Source organism: Cebus imitator, unplaced genomic scaffold, assembly GCF_001604975.1.
Source record: "Cebus imitator isolate Cc_AM_T3 unplaced genomic scaffold, Cebus_imitator-1.0 Scaffold886, whole genome shotgun sequence".
In the NCBI taxonomy this organism is placed as follows: Eukaryota; Metazoa; Chordata; class Mammalia; order Primates; family Cebidae; genus Cebus; species Cebus imitator.
The window spans coordinates 129,999-141,301 of NW_016108201.1; the positions used below are offsets into that span (position 1 = coordinate 129,999).

Below are 11,303 nucleotides of genomic sequence, written 5' to 3' on the forward strand. Positions count from 1 at the left end.
GATGGGGAGGAAGGCAGCAAATCACACTGCCATGTGTGTTCCTATGCAACAATTTTGCATGTTCTTCACATGTACCCCAAAACCTAAAATACAATAAAATAAATAAATGGGGAAAAAAAAAAAAAAATTGCTGAGCATGGTGGTGCATACCTGCAATGCTAGCTACCTCGGGAGGCTGAGGCAGGATAATCAGTTGAACCCGGAAGGCGAAGGTTGCAGTGAGCTGAGATCACATCATTGCACTCCAGCCCGGGTGACTGAGTGAACCTCCAACTCAAAAAAAAAAAGAGTTTGAACCTTGTTTGCAGCCGGCCCAGACTGTATGTGAATCCAAGCTCTGCTCCTCAAAGGTGATAAGTCACTTGCCTAGGCTCACACAGCCAATGAGGACATCTCCTTCCTCTGTAAAGCAGAGACAATCACACTGGGAGAGAGGTGTAGGTCAAATAAGATAATAAAGGTGAATATGCGTCAGTGCAATCCAACACATGGCAAGCATGCTGCTCCTTCCCCTTCCCTCTCCAGTGCATGGCTGTTGACTGAGGGAACTGAGGAGAGAGGAATCAACTGCCCTAGAATCTCTTGGTGAGGAGCAGGGCTAACAAGACCCAGGGAGAGCTGGCTCTTCTCAGCACACCAAGACATTTGCTCCTGGAAACTTTGGCTCTGCCTCTGGCTCATGGGAAATCCACAGCAAGCCTCAGTCTCTGCATCCCTATATGGTACTTGCAGAATGCTTGCCTTAGCTTTGTCTCAGCGTTTTGTGAAGCAGAGATTCAGAAATGTCTGTGCAATTTAAAGCATGTCTTTTCAGCGAAAAAGCCAAGCCCGAGGAAACTCAACAAGAAGCGTTTTGGCCAGTTAGGCCTGAAAACTGCTGCACATTCTAAGACCACCGATTCCTCTTCTCTGCCAACCCCTGACCCTTGTTCACAGTAAATCAAGGAGGGCTAGACCAGGGGATTGGGGGATGCTTTGTTACCTCAAAGGGATGGGCTGCGGGGAAATGCTAAGACCTCAGCTGTGAGGACCTCTCCTGGGAGCACACAGAGGGGTATCCTCTATCTGAGAACACATCCGCCCAAAGACATCCTGGGAAGTGACCTGGCTTGGGCTTGAAGTGACCACCCTGTGCTCCCCATAAATAGCCTGACCAGGAGAAGGCGGACAGCCTGCATTTCCAAGCAGGTTCCAGTGTCAGAACAGGAGAATGAGGGTTTGGCCCAGGGAGCTTTACCAGCAACCAAAAAGGTTCTTGTGCTTACCTGTGTCTCCAGGTTACCAGCATCCAGGACCCAATAGCAGTGCCTTGCTTTGTGTAAATATCCTCTAGGGATGAGAGCTCAGGCTTCCCGGGCCATTCAGATCTATGTTGGCCAGCTCTGTGCAAGTCTGTCCTGAGAGGGGGCTTAACTCTGCCTTCAAGCCCTTCACTCCTCCTTGGAAGGTTTGAAAAGTGGGTCAGCCGCTCCATCATGGTCCCAGACTGGGCACTAACTGGGGATGGGGAGCAGAACTGCCTCTCACCCTGGTGGAGACTTGAGAGTCCTCCCTGCTGCCCACCACACAGATCAGACCCTTTGGGAGAGCTGGTCCATCGTCAGGGACAGGGCAGGAATGGGTTGAGATCGCAGAGAAGGAGTCCTGATAACCCCTCACCATCTGCTGCCCATTCATCACCCTTTTTCTTAGTTTTTGGTCTCACGCGACACATGGACCCTGCTTAGGCTGCTAAGGCAAGGCCCTCCCGGTGGCTCTGCTAACTTTTCTTCAGGAACGCTTAGCTCAGAGAGGACGGCTAAGCCACTGAAAGTCACAGAGGAAGTTCATGAGGAAAAAAACTCCTGCGAAGGCCGAAGCCCGCCAGGACTTAGGGACCCTGGGAAAGCCCAATTTTCCAGTGCCCTGCTCAGGACCACTTGGGGGAAAGACACGCCACTCCTCAACAATGTCCTGTCGGGGACCCTGGCCGCCGGGCTAAGGGGGCGTGGTGGGCGGGGAGTCCTCTGGTCACGCCCCCCTGCCCCCGCCCGCGGCTGGGAGCTGGTCCCTCCGCTCTACGCAGCTAATTGGTCTCGTCAGGGCAGGAGCGGATCCGAGCCGTGTCATCCTCTTAGCGCCCTTGCGCCACCCGCCGCTCCCGCCCCGCGCCCCCTCCCGCCGCGGCTGCCGCCGCCGCTACCCCCATTGTCTCTGCACTCCCCGCGGGTCCAGGGCATGCTCCGCGCCCCTGCGCCGGGCCTCGGCGGCGACAGGCGACGCTCCGCGCCGGCGGAGACATGAGGCGCGGCTGGTGGGCCGCCCTGGCCCTGGGGCTGCTGCGCCTTTGCCTGGGTGAGTGGCCGCAGGGCCCCGCCGGCCGCGTGGACGGCGAAGGGGGTGGGGGCCGGCGCCACCCAGGTGGCCACAGGGACATGGTCCTGGACCACTCCAGAGTGGGACTCGGGCAGGTGGGAGGGAGCGGGGAAGTCCTTCCATCAGCCTGGCACATTCGGTAGTGGGTAGTGGGGTAGCTGAGGAGTGGGGCACTCCCGGGCGCTTCTCCAGAGCTGGCGTCCTGGAGCCCCGGGGTTTGGCGTCCGGGCCCCCGCAGCTCTGCACTTGTTCGGAAGCAGAGCTGGAGGCTTGGTGGCAGCTCCGATGCTGCGTGGGGCAGGGGATAGTGCCCTGGCTCGCGGCGTGACCTTGGCTGGGGCACTACCCTTCTCTGAGCGCAGGTGCAATCTGCCCATTGATGAAGGCGGGGTTAGGTTGCTACCTGGGTTCTCAGCGCCCATCTGCGACGTGTCCCTGACAAGCCCAAGCCCACTGGAGGTGGACTGGGGAGTGAGGGGCATCCTCTGGGCGGCGCCCCATCCTCAGTGCACTTGGGTTGGGGAGACCGAGCGCCCTGCTGCCCAGGAGCGGGGCCTGACGCTGGACCGCGCTGGTGCGAAGCTCCCTCCTGGTGTCTGGGTGTCCGTCTGTTCTGTGTTCTTCTCCCAGCCCAGGCCAACTTCGCTCCGCACTTCTTCGACAATGGGGTCGGCAGCACCAACGGAAACATGGCTCTGTTCAGCCTCCCAGAGGACACCCCTGTAGGTGAGTAGCCCTGGCACTGGCTGCCGACAGGTCTCCCTGAGGGGTGGCTCGAGTTCCCCTGGATTCAGGGATCAAGCCTGTGATTCACCCGAGCCTGTATACGCGGCCAGCGCCAAGTTGCTGGGCACGCCCGGGAGCTCCCTGTTTGCTATCCGAATTCCCCCGGGGAATGGCAGGAAAGAAGGTCATCGCTGCCATGGCGACTTAAGCCTGACCAGTCCTGGAGACCAGGGCTCCCGCCCAGAGATAGGGTGGCTCCTTGAGGCAGGCAGCTGTAGGAAGCAGGCGGTAAGGTGCTACCGGTTATGGCTGTGTGACCTTGAGCAAATGTATTCACCTCCCTGAGCCCCAGGTATCTAGGCTTTAAAACAGCCTGAGAACATCCAACTTGCTGAGATATGCAGAGAGACGGGAGGAGAAAGGAGAGATTTCACATTCCCTTTCTCTTACTTTGTGGGCATTGGGATCTCGGGGAAAGGAGGAGCAGAGTAAAACAGGCACCGGGTTCAGAAATCCCTGCAGAACCCTGTCCAGGCATCGGGGACAATGGTGCACTGTGGGTCACCCCTCCTGCCTTCTTTAGAGAAGTCTATTGTGAGAACAGCAGCAAAGGGATGTTTTTTTTTTTTTTTTTTTGGAGGGTAATATGCTTGATATTTATTTACATATATCAAATCACTTGAAGTACTTTATAAAGAAGAGTATCATTATCTCCAAGGAGACATACAGACCTTCTTAATACAAAATTAATACCAAAAATAAGTTTGGGAGTTAATCAACTGATGTGGCTTGCATCTGTTTTCCCACCGAAACCTCATGTTCAATTGTAATCTCCAATGTTGCAGGTGGTGGGAAGTGCTGGATCATGGGGGTGGATCCTTCACGAATGGCTTAGCACCATCCCTTTGCTGCTGTTCTCACAATAGACTTCTCTAAAGAAGTCTATAAAGGGGAAATGGCTGCTCCCATTTCCCCTTCCCTATACCCAGGAGCCCCTCAATCTTGGATCCTGAGAAAGGAGTTATTACCAGGCAGAGCAGAACACAGGCGCTACAGTTAGGCACAGAAGACCTGCACCTGCTCTGTAACTGGTGTTAGAGATTACAGTCTGGAAAGTGACTGATCATCACATCTAACCGCTGTGAAGAATAAAGATACAAAGTGAGAAGCAGCCAGCAGGGATGAGGCCAGCAGTGACAGCCCAGTTCAGGGCGGTACCTTTGGCATTGAGTTGAATAGTCACCTTATAAGCAGCTGAATCCTTGGTCCTGAGCAAGATTCTATGTCTCTCCACTGTGTCTCCTTCCAGGCTCTCATGTATACACCCTGAATGGGACAGACCCTGAGGGAGACCCCATCTCCTACCACATCAGCTTTGACCCCAGCGCTAGAAGCGTCTTTTCTGTTGACCCAACTTTTGGAAACATCACCCTGGTTGAAGAACTGGACAGAGAGGTATGGGGAGGTGTGGGAAGTCCTGAGGGGTGTCTGCCTGCAGACAGACCTTGGTGGGCTGAAGTTCCCCTGGAACACGTTGGTTAGAACCTCTTTGCAGAGTAGGGGATGAGGGGGACACCTGGGCACATCCGCTCTGTGGGATCTCTGGGCCACTTCCCATCAGCAGAGCGGGCTTTACTCTCATGCTCCTGGTTCACACAGACAGAACAGTGGGCTCCTTTGATGAGCACCTGCCAGCCCTGCTCATCTTTTAAGCATGTTCCATTAAAAATAAATCTGTTTGCACTTTGAGGTTTCTGAAAGAAACCTCACAAAGTGATTTTTCAAGCCTGTCCTTGGAAAGGTGCTATGAACCACAGGAACTCAGAGCAGGTCAGGGCTGGAAAGGCTGGTTGGGAGTGAGTCTGAGTTTGGTAGGGCTCCTCCCCTCTCCCCCCTTGGAACTTGCAGGCGACAAGGTATGGGATTTTTCAGATTGCACACCAACCTGGTGTATGGCTAACTGGGTCTCAGCTGTGGGGATGCTACCAGCTCTGGTGACAGCATCCACTAGCTGCAGGACAGGGTAGAGAAAGGAAGGGGAGGTCTCAGGGACTGCTGGGGGACACAGCAGTGGAGCCCGACTGTGCTGCCAGTACCCCACTCCCTGGCACCCACGGGATCTGGCGACCTCCGATACTCCTCCCCATTGAGGTCTCACTGTATCCTGGGGAGCACTGAGATACCATGGATGTGAGCCTCTGCAGAGCCCTGGATTGTGGAGAGGTGTGGAGAGAGAAGGGGAGAAAAAGGAAAAGAAAGAGGAAAAGTCTTCATGGGACCTTGAGCACACTAAGGTCGGCGTCTCTCCTCACTGTGACAGGAGAGTATTTTCTGTTGGAACCCCAACAGATCCTCTGGGTCTCTGGGTTTGTAAGAACCCCAGAGACAAAAGTCCCAAAACAAGGTCTCTAGCATGGGGGGAGGCAGCTTTCTACTCTGCCAGGCATGCTGCTGCCACCACCCACCCTGCTCCAGGGATCTGTTGGCATGCCCAGGCCTCCTCTGATGAGTTCATGGGGCAGGGAGAGCTCCACCCAGCCATGGGGGTCCCATGGCGTGTCAGACTCCTGTTCACTCACTCTGACCCTTTGCTTCACAGAGGGAGGATGAGATTGAAGCCATCATCAGCATTTCTGATGGCCTGAATCTGGTGAGTACATGCCCAAGGCAGTCTCTGGCAGTCTGCAGTATTTGGGTGAGGCCGGTACAATTCCTCCCCTAGCCTTCATGGGGCTTTTCTTTAAGTTTAAGCCAGGGCCCAGCAAGACCTGCCCAAAGTGCCCGCAGGAGAGGGATGCAGCAAGGCCAGAGGGGAAGGAAGGAAAAGAAGGAATGGAGAGGTCAGGCTGTCTGAGCTGAGCTTCTAATGGGTCTAACCCACATTCCACAGCATCTCCTGAAACTTGCCCTTCCCATCTGCCTCTCCCACCTGGGTCTTGGCCTCCTGCTCAGTCACCTGAGCTGAACACCTGGGCACCCCACAGCAACTACTTTCTCTCAGTGCTCATCAGTGCTCCCTGGATGGCCTAACAAACCCCAGGGGCTCACTGGCCTCCAGGCTTCCCCACCCCAATTGGCTCTGAAGTTGTCACTATGGGCCAGTCAGACCTGCCCAATCCGAGGCTCAGACAGTGCTAACAGCTGGCCTCTGCCACTGGCAGGATGAAAACCAAGCTTCAGTCTGGCATTCCAAGCCTCCCCGTTGGGCACCATCTGCCTCGCTGCCTTTTCTCCCACATCCGCCCCACCCAGGCCATAATCTAGACATAAATCTACTTCCGCTCTCTCAGCTCACCATTGTGCCTCTTTGCCTTTGCACAATGCAGCCTCTTCATCCTGGCACACCTTTCTACCTCTTTCCTCCTGGCAAACCTCCCTCAGGGATTAGTTCTCACTCCTCTGAGAAGCCTCCCTGCTCTCTGCCATCACAGCCCAGGCACTCCCAACCCTAACGGATGCATTTACACGGGCCATGTGTGTGTGCTGGTGCAGTGCAGGGCCCTGCCCCCAGTGCCTGACATACTGCTGCTATCACCTTGAGGAGATACAATGTGTTTTTAAATATGCTTATCTTTGCCCTGATATCCCAGCCACTATGACTACTGCAAAATAACACACCATCAGACTGTCTTCTGTCACCAGGATGAAACACAGTCCTTGGCACTAAGAGGCTGCTTAATGTTTGTTGAATGAATGAGTAAAAGAAGGAAGGGAGGGAGAGAGAGAGGAGGGATGGGAAGAGACGCGTACCTTGGAGCGTTAGAGGTTGCTATCCATTCATCCCTCAGAAGGTCGCATTGCACTGGCTCTTGATCCCTCTGCCCCTTCTCAGGTGGCTGAAAAAGTTGTGATCCTGGTAACTGATGCCAATGACGAGGCACCCAGGTTCATTCAGGAGCCTTATGTCGTCCTGGTTCCCGAGGTGAGTGAGGAGCCGCCGGAGGGGCCAAATCTTCCACCCAGGCCCATAGCTTACCCCTGGGGCTGCCCTGTGGCCTTGCCATGGCTCACGGCCCTGTGGAGAGCCTCTCTGTCACCACCTCCTCCCTCTCACATTCACTTTTATTCCAAAGGAATGTTCATTTGCTTTTTTCCATTGTAGTCATAATATGTGTTTAGTGTAGAATTGTGAAATACGTAGAAAAGTAAGGAAAATGAGTTTTCAAAATCACCCTCACTCCCTCCAACTTGAGACATTGTTAAATTTTGGTGTATTTCCTTCTAGTCTTCTTGTCATTACAGAGTTTGTTGTTTTTTTTTTTTTTCTGTTTGATTAGTTGCGATTATACTAAACGTATGCTTTCAGTATCCTATTTGCACTTAAGTTATAACATAAGTATTTTCCTCATTAATTGTTAGGTTTGGGTATCTGCTGTTTTAATAGCTTTCATCAAGTGAACGATCTATCATTTACAGAATGTCCCCTCCCTGATGTTTGGATATTTAAGGCGCTTTCAATTTTGCTGTCATGAGACACATCAACTTCTGAGCATCCATTTGTTTTCTGTTAATTAGGATTCTTTCCTTAAGATACAGTTTGGGATTTGAAATTACTGTATCAAAAGCACATATGCCCACGGGGCATTGCCAGATTGCTTTTCCAGAAGGCACCTTTGGGCTCCCTCCCCACAACGGGAGGGTTTTTTTCCCCTGCCCCTTGACAACACTGGATTCTCAAAGTTTAAAATGTTTGTTAATTCAGGCCAGGTGTGGTGGCTCACACCTGTAATCCCAGCACTTTAGGAGGCCAAGACGGATGGATGACCTGAGGTCAGGAGTTCGAGACCAGCCTGACCAACATGGTGAAACCCCGTTTCTACTAAAAATACAAAATTAGTCTGGCATGGTGGTGGGCACCTGTAATCCCAGTTACCCAGGAGGCTGAGGCAGGAGAATCACTTGAACCCGGGAGGCAGAGGTTGCAGTGAACTGATATCATGCCATTGCACTCCAACCTGGGTAACAAAAGCAAAACTCCATCTCAAAAAAAAAAGTTTGCTAATTCAATAGGAGAAAGATGTCACATTCTTGCTCTAAAATGTAGGTATATGGTCCCTGGTGATTCTAAATGTGTCTGTGGTTAGGAATCATTTCCTGCTTTATAAATTGCTATTTCATAGGTAGACCCTTTATCTGTTTGGGGGCTTGGTTTTTTTCTTCTCCCTCTCTCCTCGAGCCCCTCCCCCAGCCCCTCACTACGTCTTTTTGCTCCAATTTCCCTTTCCCTCTTTCCTGCACCCCCTCTGAGCCGATTCCCCCGTTGAGTGCTCACACCCTTTATCCTTACCTGTCCACCTCTTTTTGGTGCTTCACTCCCCTGACCCCTCTATATGCCTCTGTTCCCCTGAGAACACTGTCACTGTCGGACCCTCCCCTGTGGCTGTGATCCCCTCAGGACATACCTGCTGGGAGCAGCATCTTTAAGGTCCATGCTGTGGACAGGGACACAGGCTCTGGAGGGAGTGTCACCTACTTCCTGCAGGTAAGGTGGGGCATACAGGATGTAACCTGGGGCTGGGTCAGAGGGGACACCTGGGTGGCCCCTACCTCCATCACCCAGGCCTTTAGGTTGGTGCCTCTATGATTCCCAAGGAGTCCACCGAGAATTGGGATGGGCAGGAGGGGATGTGAGAGGGACAGAAGCCTTCTTTGCCTGTTGGGCCCATCCTGGCTTCCTCTAAGTCAGCCTGACCCCTCCCTCTTTCCATGTCCCAGGACCCTCAGCCCTCCACATCCCCAGCCCTTTCTGCAGGGGCTGCCACATGGGTGGAGAGCCCTGTGTTGGCCCAGAATGGTCAATAGAAAAAAGAGCAGAAGGGGCAACACTCAAGAGAAGCAGAGCTCTGATGCCCCTAATAACACAGGCCCAGAAGTCCCCTGGACTGCATGGGTGCTGGAGAGACCCCACCCCTCACCCTTCACATGACCCTCAGTGTGTTATCTAACTTTCCCAGCTGAATTTCCTCATGTATCACATGGGAGAGAGAAAAACACATCCTTGTTGCATTGTTGTGAAGATTACATACATGTAAAGCCCCAGTAACAGCACCTGGCACCAGTGCCTGACCCTACCCAGACACAAGGGCCCCCGGGACCTCACCAGAGGCCAGTGCTCCCTGCCAGCCTCCTTTAGGCTGCACACCCTCTCCCCTGACGCCAGGCTGCCTGGGACTGGCCTGCAGTCACTTGTTTGCTGTAGGGTTGAAGGTCCCAACGTTTCTCTCCCTCACTGTGACTTTTAAGCCCTGGCCGCCTCCAGGTTAGATTACTCTGCAGACGTTGCCACCTGCTGGACCCTCCAGTCCAGAGCTTAGCCCAAAGAGGAGGCCAAGAAAACTGGTTTTCCAGCTGAGCAGGAAGAAAAGCAAAGGCCCAGAAGGGAACATTGTGTTTTTGACTGAGAGTGTGGGAGGGAAAGCCCCCAGTCCTAGGAAGGAGAACCTAGGACCAGAAAAGCTGAGTGCTCTGAAGCAGGAACCTCAGCCCTGAGGTCCTGTGACAACAGGCAGTGAAGACTCCCTTCAGAAAGCAGAGCGGGCATTCCCGGGTTCTTCCTGAGGTCCAGCTGCCTCCTAATTCTTACAGAACCTACACTCCCCATTTGCTGTGGACCGCCACAGCGGTGTGCTGCGCCTCCAGCCTGAGGCCACTCTGGACTACGAGAGGTCCCGGACCCACTACATCACCGTGGTCGCCAAGGTAACACAGAGGGACAGGGGAGCATCTAGTTTCTCCTCAGCCCTTGGGTTGGAACAAGTAGGCTCTACAGGGGAGGGGGAGCACTATGGAGAGCAGGAGACATGGTGGGTGTGGGGAGATAGGGCGAAGCTGCTTGGAATCTTTTCTGCCTGGATATATTCTCCAGGGAGGCTGGGCTCTGTGGGCTCTCGGAGGGCATATGCCTCCTAGAAACTAATGAGTTTAGTTTAGAGGTGGACATTCTCTTGGATGGCCAAGAGAATGGCGTCCCCTCACATCCTCAACAGCGTGGCCTCCGGGCACCTCCATCTCGCTGGCCAGGCTTGCTCACCCACCTCCTCCTCTCTATATGACCATTCACCCCTTCTGAGCCTCAGTTTCCTCATTTGCCTCCCCCCCGGAAACTCAACTAAAGCTCTCATATTTCTGAAATGCATGGTGTGGGAAACACTGGAAGCCAGCAGGTACTCACAGAAGCTTCTTCCCCCGCAAAGAGTGCAGAACCCCAGCTGTCCCTCTAGGCTTAGCACTTTCTTTTGCAGGCAGGCCCTTGCTGGTCACAGTCTGGCTACGGGCCATCCCACTGCAGCCTGTACCAGGAGGCCCGAGTCGGCCTCACCTGCCCATAGCTGCACGGGCTGGGCTGGGTGCACATCTCCGCTATGATGCTCGGTGAGGGGCCCAAATCTTGCTGTTGTGGGCCCCCGGCACTCAGCGCAGGCCACGTACAGACTAGGTAGGTCCTCAGGAGGTGCCTGAGGCTTGGTTCCTGGCTGGCAGGGGGAACTTAGTTCTGCATGCCTTTCTCCTGCCACCCATCTGATATAATTTCTCTGGAGAGAGATCTAACCCCACTTGCAAAGGAATGGTGGCACTTTAATGTTCTCAGCACCCCTGTGAGAGGAGAAGTCTCTCCAGATGACACAGGAGCAAACAGAAAATTGGAGAGGACAGCTGGCCTCATAGCCATAAGTCGGCAGGAGCCAGGGTCTCATGGATTCTGTTCAATCCCACATCCCAACTTGTCTTCACCCTCCTTCTGTGGCCTCGATTCTTCTGCAGGATGGCGGTGGGAGGTTTCATGGGGCTGACGTGGTGTTCTCAGCCACCACCACGGTCACGGTCAACGTGGAGGATGTTCAGGACATGGCCCCTGTCTTCGTGGGCACACCCTACTATGGCTACGTGTATGAGGACACCCTTCCGGTGGGTGGCTGTGCCCCTCAGCCAGCGTCCCCTCTAGATGCCTCCTGCCCTGACCCTTGTGATTTTCAGGACCCCCTGCTGGAGATGACTGGGCTGGCCCTGGTCACTCTCCTCACACAGAGGCCAGCTCTGTGGACTCACCCAGCCTCAGGCCATGAACTGGCCCTTTTTCCCCCATCTAGACCATGAGCTCCCACTGCGCAGAGGCCTGGCTCCAGCCTGGTCTCTAGGCCACAGCTTAAGAACTCTGTGCAATTGAATTGCATTCTTAATTTGCACTTGTCTGATTATTCTGGACTTTTTTTTTTTTTTTTTTT

The 11,303-nt window shown here is 53.9% G+C and overlaps 1 protein-coding gene across 1 annotated transcript in view; it reads left to right on the plus strand.

The window, feature by feature from the left end:
- The first annotated feature begins 2,069 nt into the window (after positions 1-2,069).
- CDHR1 (cadherin related family member 1) overlaps positions 2,070-11,303 on the plus strand; it is a 23,327-nt gene continuing 14,093 nt past the window's right edge. The window contains exons 1-8 of the mRNA XM_017520835.2: positions 2,070-2,334; positions 2,986-3,081; positions 4,391-4,536; positions 5,681-5,731; positions 6,914-7,003; positions 8,477-8,563; positions 9,667-9,780; positions 10,843-10,986. Coding sequence (XP_017376324.1) covers positions 2,280-2,334; positions 2,986-3,081; positions 4,391-4,536; positions 5,681-5,731; positions 6,914-7,003; positions 8,477-8,563; positions 9,667-9,780; positions 10,843-10,986 — 783 coding nt within the window. The 5' untranslated portion in view covers positions 2,070-2,279. The remainder of the gene's footprint in view (positions 2,335-2,985; positions 3,082-4,390; positions 4,537-5,680; positions 5,732-6,913; positions 7,004-8,476; positions 8,564-9,666; positions 9,781-10,842; positions 10,987-11,303) is intronic.